General features: G+C 44.4%; 1 protein-coding gene across 3 annotated transcripts in view; it reads left to right on the top strand.

The window, feature by feature from the left end:
- Positions 1-310: 310 nt before the first annotated feature.
- The window catches only part of ADAMTS18 (ADAM metallopeptidase with thrombospondin type 1 motif 18), a 96839-nt gene continuing 80683 nt past the window's right edge, over positions 311-16466 (top strand). For 2 of the 3 annotated variants that reach the window (XM_083629819.1, XM_083629818.1), the window contains exons 1-3: positions 311-767; positions 859-943; positions 5014-5330. In XM_083629819.1, the coding sequence (XP_083485945.1) occupies positions 666-767; positions 859-943; positions 5014-5330 (504 nt within the window). In that variant the 5' untranslated portion in view covers positions 311-665. The remainder of the gene's footprint in view (positions 768-858; positions 944-5013; positions 5331-16466) is intronic. The other variant, XM_083629817.1, reaches the window with a different exon arrangement.

The raw sequence follows: 16466 nt of genomic DNA, 5'->3' as shown, positions 1-16466 counted from the left end.
TAAAGAAGATCAAAGAAACAGAACCTAGGAAGGAGCAGCCCAGAGCAAGGGGAGCCTGCGAAGGGCCGATCCTTCTCTTCTCTTCCCTCCTCGCGCCCGCCCCATCCCCGGTAGTTGAGAGCAGGCGCTGCTGCCAAAGCGCCCGGAGCCACCAAGCAGCCTCCTCTCTCTCTCTGTCTCTCCCCCACCCCGATTGGTGCGCTCCATCGCTGCGCCCCCTCCGAGCCGTTGCTCCCGCTCCCCGGGGGCTGCGACGCGCAGCGAGTTAGCGAGCGAGCCGGGGCAGCTGCGCCTTGGGGCCGCCGCGTCCTAGTGGCGGAGCTGCAGCCGATTTCAAAAGCTGCGCGCTGGCCGCGGAGGAGGCGGGGAAGGCAGGCGGGCGGGCAGCAGCAGCAGCAGCAGCAGCAGCAGGCTCTCCTCGGCGCTCCTTTCTGCATGGGCTGCCCTGCGCCCGCGGTGGGCGGTGCAGGCGGGGGATGCCAATCCCCATGACCATCTCCCCGAACATGTGGCGGAGGAGACGGGATCTCCCGCTGCACGTGTCTGCTGCTGCTGCTGGAGGCGGCAGCGGCGGTGGCCGCGACAGGTAAACCGACCGCACCCCCACCCACCGCGCACTCCTGGCCGCCCCCTTCCCAGATGTACCGAGGCGAGAGGAAGAATCCATGGATTGCCTCCTGCTTTTCCTGTGGACTTTGCCCGTGGCGATCGGCAACGCCACCCCGATGCACTCGCTCACCATCCTCTGGCTCGGCAGCATTGCAAAGGTAAGTGGTGGTGGGAGCCATCGGGGCGAGATCCGATCGAGGTTTCCCCACGTATCCCTGAGATACCCCTCTTCTTTCTCTCTTTTTGCAGAGTCTGCAGCTGTGCTGCCTCTGTTGCGTGTCCTTGGCGGCCGCGTTAACCGGTGACAGCGGCGGCATCGGCGGATTTAACCACGGTTCGTATCCTTTTCCATTACAATGCGAATGAATGAGCCTCTTTCTCGCCTGTGCGGGAGCCCATGGGAGCAGGAGGCGGGAAACTCTTCATATTCTTTGGTTGGGAGTAGTTTCACCAGAGGCCACTGTGCAAACCATAGTTCAGCAGGGAAGGACTATAGCTCAGGGGCAGAGCACCTGCTTGGCAAGCAGAAGGTCCCAGGCTCAATCCCTGGCATCTCCCGGTAGTGTTAGGAATGGCCCCTTCGGAAGTCTTGCAGAGCTGCTGCCTGCCAGTGTGAATGCTCTTGAGCTAGATGGACCAATGCTTTGATTCTGTCAAAAGTAGCGATGACTGGACCATTGTGGTGGATTGAGTGCTGGAAGTTGGACTTAAGAGACCAGGTGTGTTCAAATCCTGATTTGGTTATGGAGTTCAATTGAGGGTGTGATGCTATACATACTTTCCTGAGAGTAAATGGTACGCAAATCGGTGGAATTTAATTCTGACTAGAGATGTGTATAGGATTGCACTGTGGGGGGACTGAGGCAGGTGACTGCCTCAGTGTGGCTCATCTGTAAAATGGGACTGTTTGAGGGTTGTGACAAGTGAGCAATGCAATAATTGCAATGAGCTATTTCTTTGCTGAGACAGAAATAAATAAGAGGCTAAACATTGTGATGGCCAGTTGTGTTAGTGGTTTGGTAAGAGTTGAACAATTTTGGGGAGAACGGCTTTGTTAATGGCTATTGCCCTTGATGTTTAAATAATAGAATCATAGAATTGTAGAGTTGGGAGTGACTGAAAGGGTCATCTAGTCCAACAGAAAGTTAAAACGGCTATAGAATCAATAGACTATAGGAACAGTCTGGAGAAATTGGTGGAAGGATTACAGAATATGTACCCTGATAGCTCAGACCCAATTAAGCTGTAATAAAAGTTCCATTTGTTTCAACATGGAGGATCAAAGAGTGGGCTACTTGGAAATTAATGTCACTGGAGCCAGAAGGGCTTGCTTCTGTGTAAATGAAATAGAGGTGGAGATCATTCCTGATGACTGGTGAACAAAAACTGGTGAATATCAGTCTCTTTGCACAACTCTTTCAGCAATATGGAAAGAAACCAGCCTGAAGTGCGAAAAGAAAGGAAGACAATAAAGCATATGTGCTTAAGGATTTGTAAGAAATAGATCAAGTCTCTCTCTCTCTTTGAAACATCTCAGTAGAAAGAATCTCTATACGTTCAAAGCACTTCCAGCCTTCTGACCAAAATGAAAGAAAGAGAATGAAATGCTAATGTAATGTAGCAGTGTATTAAAACGTGTGTGAACAGGCAGGCAATGATTCCTAGATTTCAAAGAGAACAGGTGATTGCAGGCAATCATCGACTGAAGACGAAGCTCCCATTTTAAAAAAAAGATAAGTTAATGTTACAAACAATTGCATGGCATGCTTTAGCACTCCAGCTCATATTGCAGAAGAATACAAAAAACCCTACTCATGTTCTGTGTGGATATCTATATACAAATAGATTCAGCAGGATGTCCAGCTGTGAATGTTCTGTAGCTCAGGAAGATCGAAGCGTGATGCTCTTGCTAGCTGGGAGTGTTAACAAGTACAGTGCGCACAGGACTGGGAAAGGCAAATCCTGGTGTGCCTTGTGTCTGTTCGCTGGGGAATTCCTCCCTCTCGCAGCTGCTTGCATTTTTGGCTACCAGCCTGTTTAGCATCCTGAACTTCTGCCACTGATTAACACCACTGGAAAGTGAAAGGCTTGTGATATATCATTTCCACTGTCTAACACAAAGGCAACCTATTGCTGCTTACATTTAATGGAGGCATAGAACTGTAAAGTTGGAAGAGTATAATGCAGGATGAGCTAGTTAGCAATTCTGCACCACTTTAACTCTATCTCTAGCATTTGTCCTGCCATACAAATTTGGCAGAGAAAGGTGCTCTGCCAGTTGCTTTCCTTGTCCAGATTACCATTAAGGAAAAAAGAAAAGCATTGGATTATATCCAACTCAATTTTATTCAAAGTAGACCCATTGACATTAATCAATCTTCACTAATTTTAATGGGCCTAGCTTTGGATATAGTCCATTATGATGATGGCATGTGGAAACAGATGTTGCTGAAGATCTAGAACTCCTAGGAAATCTGGGATTTTTAAAGAAATGCTTTAATTGGAAGGGCAGAATTTCCTATGGAGGCATACTTACTATGACAGATATTCCCCCACAATGTGCAACCACTGGGGAGTTGGGGGCATATTCCAGGAAATGTTCTCAGTTCATTTAGAACTAAAATCAAGCCTCTACAGAAAACTTTTTCATTCCTTCTGGGCAAACTTTTGAGGGCTCTATTCCTGTGGTGAGCAGGACCAGAGGCAAAACTGAGCAAAGCAATTAATGTAAGATTTACCTTTGGACAGCAGGCTAGTTTACTCCAGGCAAGCAAGAGCCATGATCAGAGTTCAGGGATACATTCCATCCAAGCAAAAGTGTAAAGGCAGGAGCAAAGTGGGGGTGAGGGGTGTGGCCTGGGGAGAGGGATAGTAGCTTGGGGAGAGTTCCGAGACCCAGCTAAGGAGACCTGCAGAGGTCACACACCCTGCTGGGCCTCCTCTAAGTCCCATTGACTGTTTTGGCAGGTGAGATAGTTCACTTACCTGCCAATCATCTGATGCTTTGCAGGTGCTGCTGATCAGCTGATTGCAATGCCTGCAAATTCTGCTTTTTGCAGGAGGTCGCATCTTTACCTGATGCACACTTGTTGTCATATAGAATGTTAGGTGCAGGGCAGGTGGGCATAGCTTGTTGGACCCAGAGGCACCCCACTGCTGCACCAGCCTATCTCCTGATTTTCTTTGCTATCACTGCCTATGTTCGTCTGCTGTCCCCAGGCATGCAAGCCATGACATGAGTTGAAACCTTCCACCTGCATTATGTGCTCTCTCTCTCTCTCTCTCTCTCTCTCTCTCTGGTTGTATGGATTGGGGCCAAAATGGGTGGGCAAGTGTGTGAGCCACAATGTCTTGGAGCGGGGGGGGGGGCTATAGAGAGAGGACCCGCCCCTCTGGAGTGCCTTGCCTCAATTTCAAAACCTGGAGCCAGTATTACATGCATATGTAATCCTTTCATGTTCATCCTGTCACCTATAAATGCACATAGGATCATAATCAGGATGCCAGTGATCAGCAGTGCATAGCTGTCAACGTTTTCCTTTTTTAAAGGGAAATTCCCTTATTCCGAATAGGATTCCTCACAAGAAAAGGGAAAAGTTGACAGCTATGCAGCAGTGCAGACCAGGTTTAGGAATTTTGTTCTAGGTATATTGCCTCACAATCTTTTCATTGTACTTCTTTGTTTATTTGATCATGAACAAGAAATCACACTGCAGCTGAATTAGCAGAAACAGGCAAAATTTAGAGGTTTGAGGTGATCTTTCTTAACAGCTACAACCTTAAAAACCAGACTAGCCAAGCTGCCATTGGTGGGATTAGTGGAGGAGAACGCTGAATCCTTTGAGACACTAATAATTAAATCCTTTAATCCAGTTGAACAAATTGTGTGCAATTCCTCCTGGGACTGCAGTATTCTTTGCTCTGCTTTTGAGAGACAGGGAGATTGCACGGGGGTGGGGAAGCCACCTTCCCATTTGTCATCAATTAATTGAAGGGACAACGGAGGAAAAAACGACACCTTGGTGATGACAAATATCTTTTCCAAAGTGACTGTGGGAAACTTCACAGCTACGCCAAGCCGTCTCTCCTGGCGGGAATGATCAGAGGGCAGAGAGGAAACTAGTCCAGTTTTATAATCCTTGTCATTTATGTGGGGCCGGCTGACATTGCTTTAGAAGTATTTATGCATGCATGGCTGTATCAACACAGACTGCAGACTCCCTGTGCCACTTTGCAAATGGTGATAACGAATGTGCCCTACTGAAAACCTGTTTTGCTGCATAAAAATGTCTTACAGAGGTTAATTTTTTAGGCAAGAAAGCCTAAAACTAACCAACTGATAAATGAACAGGCATGCCCTTGGCTCATGAAGGCTGATGGCTAATAAACCCTTTCCCTTTCCAGATTACATCTTTGTCACCCCTGTTGAAGTGGACTCCAGTGGATCGTACATCACGCATGATGTTTTGCGCAGTGCTAGAAGGAAACGATCAACCGCGAGCTCCAAGAGTTCCTTGCACTATAAATTTTCAGCATTTGGACAGGAACTTCTCTTGGACCTCCAGCTTTCGGCCTTTTTTGGCAATGGTTTCACTGTCCAGGTGCTTGGGGAAGATGGCATCGTGCATTCTCAGGAACATGAAGTTGAACAGTGTTTCTATCAGGGATTTATAAGGAACTATAGTTCTTCTTCAGTAGCCATATCTACATGCGTAGGCTTGGTAAGTGTATGCTGTCCCCTCAAATGCAACCTAGCCTCCAGACCCTTTCCTTTATTGCCTTGGCTTGTACCAAGAACACCGTTAAGGAACAGTAGAATCCAAAACCTGTTAAAGAGAATGCAGGTGGGATGGACTCATTTTGACACAGTTATTATGACCCTGCAACATTCAGTTTGACATACAATCCTTCTTCCAACTCCCCACCCCCATTACCTGTCTTGCCAATGTAATCATATTCAACAAGAGAGCTATAATTACAGATGATATCTTTCTGTGCTAAACTAGTGGTTATCTTAAGATTGGTTCCTGAAAAGACAAGCCTTCTGAAAGTACTTCTAAGGGCAATTATGTGCAGATGTTAATCCTTGGGAATTTCTTTTCTGCCCAAAATATTCACAGTGTATATATGTGTAACTGGTTGGAAAGGTTTGAGATCCTTCCTGTGTATGTATGTATAGTCTTTGCTCATACTTCTTCTACTGTTAACTCTCATTTCCTCATATGAACCACAGTGAAGGGCAGGGAAGCATAGAGGTTGTTTTCATTGAAGGCTACTCATTTGATGGCCATCATGACTAACACTCTTACTAAGAACATAGGCTATCAAAAAAGGGTCCAAGTTTTTAATTGCTGCAGTTGGTGCCAACCAATTGTCTATTAGACTCCTAGACTGTGTTTCTAGTCTTTATGGATGTGGATAATTTTGGGGGGAGCGTGTGATGAAATCACAGATGCTGGGAATAGAGAAGGACAATGGATGCTACTGATTTGGGACTGCACTCTAGTAAACTGCAGAAAATTCTCACCCAAAAAGTCTGTTACTTAAACTTCATAGTTGATGTTCACCAACTAACAGTGTCTCCAGCCTTCCGCCTTCTATCCTCCAATACACTCCCCAACTGCCCCTTTCTGCTGGTACCTGTCAGATTCCAAAAATGTCAGAATCATTGGGTTGTATGCAATTAACTTTACACAGAATAGGCCAGTTGAAATTAATGGACCTAAGTTAGTCATGTCCTTTAATGTCAATGAGTCTACTCTGAGCAGAGCTAACATTGGACCCAACTCATAACAACAAACAAACACACACACACACACAAACATTTAGAGCCAGTTCTTATGATTATACTGTTAAGGTTGTATCCAGATTGTCATATTTTGTGGGAGGGATTCAAGAACACACTGGAAATTTAGGTTTGTGAAATTGAAATGTATTGAAGTGTTTTTTGCTCCAGCACACCAGATCCACTTCAAAATATGCAACAGACTTTTTGTAGTTAGGAACGTGATGGAGAAATGCACTACAAAGTGTGGGAGGATTAGTGGGAAGACATATAAGCATCATGCAAACATATTATAGTGAATGAAAATGAGATGACTGCATGTTGCAGAACTTTCCAGCATTCAAATCAGACCAGGCATAGTCTAACCTCTGTGTAAGCTTTGTGCAAGCAAACCAAGATGAATGCTCAATAAACAGGTCATATGGAAGAGTCCCCGTTTTTGTTTTGAAGTAAATTGGTACATATGCTAAAAGAATGTTCTAAACCTCAAATCCTAATTAATTACTTAGCAATAGGTTCATGTAGGGTAGCTGAGTGAAAAATAGACTAGGGGTCCTGCATATGTAAAGTTACACCTGGTGAAATTCCCTTTCCTACTCAATTCTTCAGAGCATGGGATCCCTGTTTCCTTTTTCAGCTGGCCACCTTCAATTACTATTCACTGTCTTTTAAGGTAACAATATCAGAATGAGATGCTATGTTAATTGCACACAACTATGAGTGTTATGGGATGCGGGTGGCGCTGTGGGTTAAACCACTGAGCCTAGGGCTTGCCGATCGGAAGGTTGGCAGTTCAAATCCCCGCGATAGGGTGAGCTCCCGTTGCTCGGTCCCTGCTCCTGCCCACCTAGCAGTTCGAAAGCACCTCGAAGTGCGAGTAGATAAATAGGTACCGCTCTGGCGGGAAGGTAAATGGTGTTTCCGTGCGCTGCTCTGGTTCGCCAGAAGCGGCTTAGTCATGCTGGCCACATGACCCGGAAGCTGTACGCCGGCTCCCACGGCCAGTAAAACGAGATGAACACCGCAACCCCAGAGTCATCCGCAACTGGACCTAACAGTCAGGGGTCCCTTTACCTTTATGTATGTTATTATATTACTTACATGCAACTAAAATTAGCTGTGGCCCTGGTGTGATTTCATCCAGGGTTATTCTCAGTAAGCATTGAATCCCTGGAGTGCAACGTTGGCAGCAGAGTGGATTTGAATGTTTTGTGGTTTCAGAAAAGACTGCAATGATTAAGCTTTTTAAATAGCTTTTGAAATTTAGCTCAGAAGTGCAGACAAGAATGAAATACTGACAGTTACAGTAAAGTGACGTGCCTGGCTCTTACTGATGAAAATGCATTGGGAAAAATATAGCACTTTTTTGTTAGGTGAATAAATGAAGTTGCCCAATACTCTACAACTAAGCGTGAGATGGAGATGCAAGACATTCTTCAGAGTGATTTGTCAGAAAGGATTGGGGAGAAGGTTATAGCTTAGTGGCGGACCACATACTTTGTGCACAGAAAATCTTAGGTTTTGTTCCCTGTTTCATCTCTTAAAATGACCTCAGGTCTCAGGGCTGGAAAGACCTATCTGAATATTTTGAGAGCTGCATTCAGAGCCTCCCCAACCTGATGCCCTCTAGATGTTTTGGACTACAACTGTGATCACCCTCAGCCATCATGGTCACTGATCAGGGATGACTTGAATTGTTGTCCAACCAGGCTGGAATGGACAATGCTTTGATTAGATGGACCACTGGTTTGATGCTGTAGGACTCCTTGCCCCTGTGAGTGAATGAGGAGTTGGACCACACCTGGTGGTCCTGCTCCTAATGTCAGCTGTTCCCAGTTCTTACATATTCAGGTCTGAATGAGATGCCTTCATTTACTCAGTTGCATGGAGAACATAAGTCAATAACCACTTTTCTATCAGTTTGCAATAACAATGCAGTAACAATGATCAAGATTCTGTAAACAAGGAGTAGCTAATGTGATGCTTTTGTCCTCTGCACCAACCCTGTACCCTTGCTTAGAGGACAAACAGGCTTTTTGGCACTGAAGTTCCACTCCTGTTACCTACTGAGTCCCACTCCTCTGCTTCTGGCAATTATGGTAGGTTCCACCTGTCTTAATAATGGGAAACCTGCCACTCTCCATATGTTGCTGGACTCCTGACTTCCATTATCCTTGACCATTGAGCATGTTGTCTGGGGCTGAAGGCAGTTGCGAGCCTAAAAACGTTTGGAGAACTACAGGTTCTCCAGCTCTGACCTATCTCCTGGAATAAGAAGCAACACTCTTGATCAAGGGTGGGACCCTCCAGACATTGTACTCCATCAGCCCCCAGACAGCATAGCTGATTATCAGGGATGTTGGGGGTTGTAGTTCAACATGCTGTGGAGGACACCATTCTGGCTGCAGGGGTGTAACCACATGCTTGGAATCCTGTGCTGTGATTGAGAGTCTCTTGTGGACAACCACCATTTGTGTCTCCACCCCCCTTCCCTTACTATGTTTTGTCACTTGGCTAGCCTTCTTTCTTATTTGCTTTGTTCACTGCAATTAAACCGAAAGTGGTGTTGCTTCTACATGGTTGGTAGCACTAATCTTTCCATTGTTCCTTTCATTAGCAGTAGCTTCTCCACAATAAAATGGCAGTGACCCATTCTTTTAAGCCTGGAACACCACAATGTGATTTGGAAGCAATTGTATTTCAATAGACTGCAGGGATTCTTTGATCTCACTTGTTTTTTGGTCTCTGTGTGTGTAGTGCGGGGAGCAGCATGCTGGGGAGCATTCTCTAATTCAGCAGTTCAGATGTCTACTTCATGCTTTTGCCTGGATAGAAGATTATGAAGAGAGAAGAAAAGTCCCCCTATAAGCTAGCTGGGTGGGGGAGGACCAAGGACCTGGTGCTTTACTGCAACTCTGCAATGAGGCTGACACTGAACTCCATGTGTCATTGATTGACATATCCATCATGCTCCGTTCTTAAAAAAAGGGGGGGGTATAAGAAGTTGGACCTTTGGTTCTTCTAGCTCTGTCTTGTCTACACTGGCGGGCAGAAGCTCTCTAGGATTCCAAGTGAGACACTTTCTGGTATTATAGGAGATGGAACCTGAAACAGTTGATCTAACAGTGAGCTATGTCCTCCACTCAAAGAAGAGCAGAGGAAGTGGACATCCTGAGTCAGACAATTGGTCCATCTAACTCAGTGTTGTCTGCACCAGGGGTGGACAGCCTTTGGCCCTCAGGCCACGTTTGGCCCAGCATGGCTCCCAGTTTGACCCACGACTGTTTCCCATAACTCATGGCCACTTGTCCCACATGCCAGTGATGGCAAGTGTGTGGCAGATAGAGATGCACCTGGATCAGCTGCATGGCTGAGTTCTGCATGTGGGACTCACTTGTGAAGCCACTCCTTGCAGAATGCAGACTTGAAGTCACTGAATACTGACTGATGTACTATTTTTCAAGCCTGCTGCTTGCAAATCAGCTGCACTTCAAAGCACCATGCAGGGCTCTTTGCAAGGCCTTTGTGGTGCTTTGAAGTCTCAGCAATCATCACCTGACATCTTTGTGATGTCAAACCTCGTCCATGAGGGATAGGAAAGGTGAGGTTCTGGCCCACTATCCAGTTCAGTTTTCCAATCCTGGTCTATATTGACTGGGAGCAGATTTCCAGGATTCCAGATACAAGTCTTCCCTAGCCCTGCCTGGAGATGCTAGGCATAACATTAATAAATAACTTCAATAAATAATCAGCATGTCAATAACAATAATACAGTTCAAACATTAGCATATACAAGTGAGGCCTGCAACAAAATGCTGCAGCATAGTGTGCTGATGTTTGGGATTCCAGCTACTTTACTCCATCTCCAACCCCCTTGTTTTCATTCCTCTTCCAACTGTCAATCAGCATTCATTCATTCACACACACACACACACACACACACACACACACACACTTCATATAGACTGGACTGGCCCAAGGCATTTTGCTGTCTGAGGTAAAGGACAAGATGATGCCACCTCTCCAAATCCACATATAGAAGCGAAATGGACTTGCGCTTGAATCTTCCTTCAGCATTGATGATAGGGTAGCATCTTCCACAGTATCTGAGGGAAGCAGCCTAGGTTAGGGTTGCAGGGCAGATTGGGTGGCACATGCAACTCTGTCTGCTCCACAGCCCCTGGCGTCTGCTTCCTATCTCACTCTGTCTAATGGTAGGGCCGGCCCTGCATGTAGACATGGTCTGAGTGTAGATTCCTTGGATAAGAAAGCCACTGATTATGTTGCTGTCTGCCTTTCTGATCCTATCGGTGGGGAAAGGGACTTTGCTGCTTTCTTGCCAAATTCTTTTTTGGCAGGTCTGCTATGAATTTAAAGTGCACAGCAGGCACTGTGCACTGATACGCTCTGACATTGAATTGACTGGCTATGGACTGATGAAAGCTAAATTAGTTTTGGTTTCAAACAGTAGGGAATAGACTAGAATGCTGTGCATATAAAATTATATATATGGTTTAAAAAATCAGTTTTACAAAGGTGGCAGTCATGTTGACAAGGAACATGTCAAACGGGAATTTCGTTCCAGTTTAAAACTGATAACAGGGGATGCCAAATTGCAGTTGCTGACAATGAAATCTTTTTTTTTTTTTAAAAAAAATTGCTGTCTTCAAATACAGAAACTTGTCAGTTCTTGAAAAATCTTGATATATGGGTTTGCCGATGATAGGAGTGCTGAGAAATAATATCAAGCAGATACTTCTTGGCTTCCTTCTCCATATTTTTGGGGGAGGGATTTAACAGGTGCTGAAAAACAGTTAATGTGAGTTGTTGAAGGTCAATGCAGCTTAGCTGGAAAACCTTCCCAGAAATGGCCTGTACTACCGTTAGGCCAGATGTGGGGAACCTATGACCCTCCAGATACTGCCAAACTACAACTCCCATCAGCCCTAGCAAGCATGGCCAATGGTGAAGGATGATGGGAATTTATTTATTTCATAACATTTACACGCCGCTTGATTGTGAAAAACCAAACCAAACCCTCAAAAGTGGTTTACAGAAATATAAAACAAAAAAATCAAGAAAAAATGACAACAGTACTTTAAAACATACAAAAGTTTAAATATTAAAACTGATTAAAATTACCTCAACTTTCTAAGAATCTAGGCAGGCTTGTCTAAACAAGAGTTTTTTAAGCAAGTGCCAAAAAGAAATGCATGCCTGCTTGGTATCAATAGGCAGGGAGTACCAAAGTGCAGGTGCTGCCACACTAACTGAACTCTTACAAATCAGAACCAGTATTATGTAGCACCTGTATTAGCAGGGACACCATCTGGGGAGGGGCTGGGGGACTGAGGGCCTTCTTGGCAGTGGCACCTTCTCTGTGAAACGCTCTCCCATCAGATGTCAAGGAGATAAAGAACTATACAATTTTTAGAAGACATCTGAAGGCAGCTGTGTATTGGGAAGTTTTAAACATTTGAAGTTTTATTATGTTTTTATATGCACTGGAATCTGCCCAGAGTGGCTGGGGAAACCCAGCCAGATGGGTGGGGTATTATTATTATTATTATTATTATTATTATTATTAATAATAATAATAATTATTACTTTATTAAGCTGGCTCTGGATGGATGTAATAACGTTTGGGCACCCGATGTTGAAGAACACTGCCCTAGAAGTTACGTTACCAATCTTTTGCGACCGGTTTGCCCAAGCACTAGACAGCCTCGGCATTGTCTTGCCAGACATATGGCTAGATCTAGTCCTACTTAGCATCAGTGAGATAGTTCTTACTAATGAAAAGCCTGATGCATTTCGGGTGTAAAAGCCTTTCTAAGGCAAACTCTCCTGGTGCATACGTTACATATGAAAATCATGAAGTGTGAGGAATCTAGACTGAGCCTACTCTGTCCTGCTCTGGACCCTATGCACATGTAATTTATACATACATATGAAAGATTTGTTCTGACCTTCAAAAAAGTTTTTTTTTTAAATGCATGGACATCCAGAGTGGGGAATCCATATGCAATCCATACCCCCCTCCATATATTTGTGGAACATCTGTACAGGGCTACTGGTACCTCCGGGGTAGAATCTTGGAGCAGGGGTGGCCCAAGACAGGTTGCTGCCTGATGGGAAGGACAATATGGAGTCCCATTTGCATTCCATGGACAGAAGCTGGCTGGACAAGCAAGTTGAATTTTACTTCAGCACTGGTGATGTGATAGTATCTGAGCACTGATCTCATGTCTAGTTTGGTCCTTGGAGGGACCACAGATGCACTTTTTGCTAAATTACCAGTGGCAAACCAACTGAATGTTCATGGAATAAATAGATCATTGTAACCTTGCATTAGAACCAGAACAGTCATCCCCACCCCCATCTCTCTCTGCAAATTTTTATACTTAATTTGAGGAAAAAACACATATGCATGGGAATGTACTTATAGGGGAAAATAAACTTAAGTTCTGTGCCACATTCCTAATTCTGCATTGATTTTTTTTCCTCCTTCAAAGAGGCTTAGGATGTAGGATGTTATTATCAATCCCATATGCTTTAAATTAGTCTAGTCCAAACCACAGGAAATGTTTAAAGTTAATATTGTAATTGAAAATGTTTCTTGTAGGTAGAAATATATATAAAAATAGTCAAAATTTAGAAAACCTGCCAGTAGTTGGAAATTGTGTCAGATGAGAAGGCTGGGAACAAATTTGAGTTAGGAAGGCAAGTTCTGAAGCATAGCACCTGTTGTGCTGAGAGGATTTCCTGGGGAAGGGTTGATGTGGCAGGTTATTTGTAGGCAGAGATTATTCATTGTAAAAAGATGTGCATATTAGAGCTTGAGATTTAGATGTTTGAGATTGGGTAGCATGCTTCCTAAATATATTTTACTTGGAATCAAGATTGTGCCCATTTGCCCCACACCGGCCAATTTTCAAAGCAGGAGTGGCTGATCTGTAATTTCAGTCCAGATACTGTTGGACACTAACTCCCATCAGCTGTAGCCAGGGATGATGGGAGCTGTAGTCCAGCAACACTGGGGGTGCCAGAGGTTTCCCAACCTTGACCTAGGTGCTCGAATCATAGGTCACCTGTTCTGCACCAGTTACACTTACTATCTGTCTGGCGTTCTGTCCCAATTCAAGGTGCTGGAATTAAAGTTTTAAGCACCAAATGTTTTCTAACCACACTATCTGAAGGATCTCCTATGCCCATGTAAACCACCTAAGCTTTAAGGCTGGCAGCTGGGGCATCTTCTCTCTTGTATCGTGCAATGCCAGACACCTTTGCGATGCCAGTCTTTAAATATTTTGGGCTGACAAAAGAAAATGAGCATTGAAATATCCGGACTGTTAGGATTTTATTAATTTTTTTTTTTTATAAAAGTTCATCTGTGCAAGAGTGTCTATGTTAAGCTTTGTAAGATGTTACAAAGTAGTAATTTGTTTAGAACTTGAAAAGATTACAGACAGTGAAAAATGCACCCCAGATCAAGGGCAATGACCCTCTTAGTATGGCAAGCTAGACTAAGATATTGGCAAGTGGATGGTGCAACCCAACTGTCATTCACTTGAAATCATTGACAGGTGGGTTGTCCTGCTTATCAGTCAAAGTCCTAAAAATCTTCATTCTGACAGCATGGTGGATCAGGGTCTCGGTTGCTTTGTTTTTTAGGAGGCACAGGGCAAGCCACACAACTCACACAGCTCTGTCCTCCATCTGTCATTGTCCTTCAGCATCTGCTTGAGATGGTCACCTCACTCTTCCTAATGATAGAACCAGCCCTGTTCAGAGTATGATGTGTGGCTTTCAACCCAACAGATGAACACCAAGGCACTATATCACATTGCTTCTCTTTTAAAAGAAGAACAAAAGAACTAATATCCTAGTAATGATAAATGTGATGAAGATATAGGTTTCTACCTCAGACTGTGGAACAAGTTTCTACAACCTTTTGGCATTTTTTAAAAAAATGAATATGCATTGCAAGGGGATATTTGTGATATATATCTGCCACAGTGGTGAGACTATGTTGTGATTTCAAACATAGTTAAATATAGCATAACACATTTTGTACTGTTGAAAATAAATCACAACTCTGAAGTGTGACTATAAGGGGGGGGGGGAATGTCTCACTTACTCCAAGGGCAGACTAGGGGGAAGCAGCCCTGAAATGTCAAGGAGATGAATTAGATCTGTTTGAGATAAGTCTTTCCAATATATCATTGTATGTGTCTAGAACAAGCAAGGTTACATTTTGCAGGTGGTTAAAAATATATGCTAGATATATGCAGGTAAAATAAGATGTTCTTCTGCAAATCATTGCCTGATCCTGGATGGATAGTTCAGTTCTGGCTGCAATGCAAACAGTGTCACATGTCTTTGCTGCTAAACAAGGACTCTGTAGTAAGCATTTGATGTGACATGTAATCTTAACTTATGGTAGTTCACCTGTGATTACTCTTATAGGGTTGCCAAACGTCAACGAAAAGCTCAACAACTTTTCTGTCCGGATTGTCACTGTTTGAAATATGGCAACCCTACTTTCATGCATTCAAGCTGATTTGAGCTTGCTTCATGCATTATCCCTTTCCAGCAGGCTTGGGGCCAGCCCTACCATTAGACAGAGTTAGGCAACTGCCTTAGGTAGCAGATGCTGAGGAGTGGTGGTGAAATGTTGTAGGACACAGTTGTGTGGGCTGCATTGCCTTTGCTGTCCCTGCAATGTTAGTTTGCTACTCTTCGGAGAAAGCTGTCCCTGGGTTGAAAAAAAGATTGTAGTCCAATCATTTTCTGTATGTGGGATGGAGGATGGTGCCACCTTCTTTCTCAAGTGGCAAAATGGCTTGGACCATGCAGAAGATCCTGTAGGGTCAGGCTGCTAGCCCTGCCCCATTATTGCATGCCTTCCTGACTCCCATCCCTGACAAAGAGTTGTGTGTGGCTATCTGCATAGAGAAATCTGAAACCTTGATTGAACAAGGTTCCAGATCATGTGGAATCCCATGCAGATAAAACTCTGCATGCAGCTGCTGGGTGACTTTGGGCTAGTCACACTTCTTTGAAGTCTCTCAGCCCCACTCACCTCACAGAGTGTTTGTTGTGGGGGAGGAAGGGAAAGGAGAATGTTAGCCGCTTTGAGACTCCTTAAAGGGAGTGAAAGGCGGGATATCAAATCCAAACTCCTCTTCTTCTCTTCTTCCCTGTTCATATGCCCATATGAGATGCACAGATGTTGGAGGATCAGAAAGTTGTAGGATGTTGAAGGCAGGGTCAGCTGTATGGGTCCACTGTCCCTTTTGTACATGGTGCTGGATAACATATGAATGGAGGCTTAGATGTTGTTTTCATCAAGTTGCATGGGGCTTCTCAAATCTGTGAAGACACACCATTCCAAATCTCTCTAGAAAGGATCAGCAGTGCATACCACCTAGATAAAAAAATAGGGTAACTTCAGGCCAAGGAAATCCTCTGTTTGACCCCCAGACCATAACCTCCCTGAGTGCTTCTGCTGGGCTTCAATGCATGAACTGTGATAGTGCCTCTTGCTTGCTTAGCAGAAGGCTGGAGAGATGTGGTGTGTATGGAAACCTCTGGCTTTTGTATGGTTGGAATGCAGCCTACTGCACAAAGTTAACAGCCACATCCATTGCTTTGCATACTCTTGTGTCTGAATCTGCCCATCATGTGACCCCGGAAGGTTGCCCACAAGAGAATGCTGGCCTTGGATTGAAAAAAAGGTTCCCCACAAAATGACCACATCATTTTGATTCAGAGCACTGGCTAGCTGTTCTTTAATTCTGCATAAGTGGTGTAAATCTGAGTCCTGGAACACCCCCAGAATTCAAAATATCTGAAGAGTCTGCCTTCTTCCTGACTAGGAGCACCTCTGCCTTGTCTGGATTAAACCTCAGTTTGTTAGCCCACATCCAACCAATTACTGCCTCCAGACACTGATTCTAATTTCAATAGCTTCCTTTGTACTAATCATAATGAAGCGAAATTAAGACAAGGTCCATGCTAGTGCAGTCCTGTCCTCACTGCAGCCTTGTTACACCCTAGACCCACCTAG

The sequence above is a fragment of the Podarcis filfolensis genome (genome assembly GCF_964270895.1).
Source record: "Podarcis filfolensis genome assembly, chromosome: 8".
Lineage (NCBI taxonomy): Eukaryota > Metazoa > Chordata > Lepidosauria > Squamata > Lacertidae > Podarcis > Podarcis filfolensis.
Note: the sequence above shows the minus strand (reverse complement) of the source record. Positions and strands in the feature narration are given on the sequence as shown.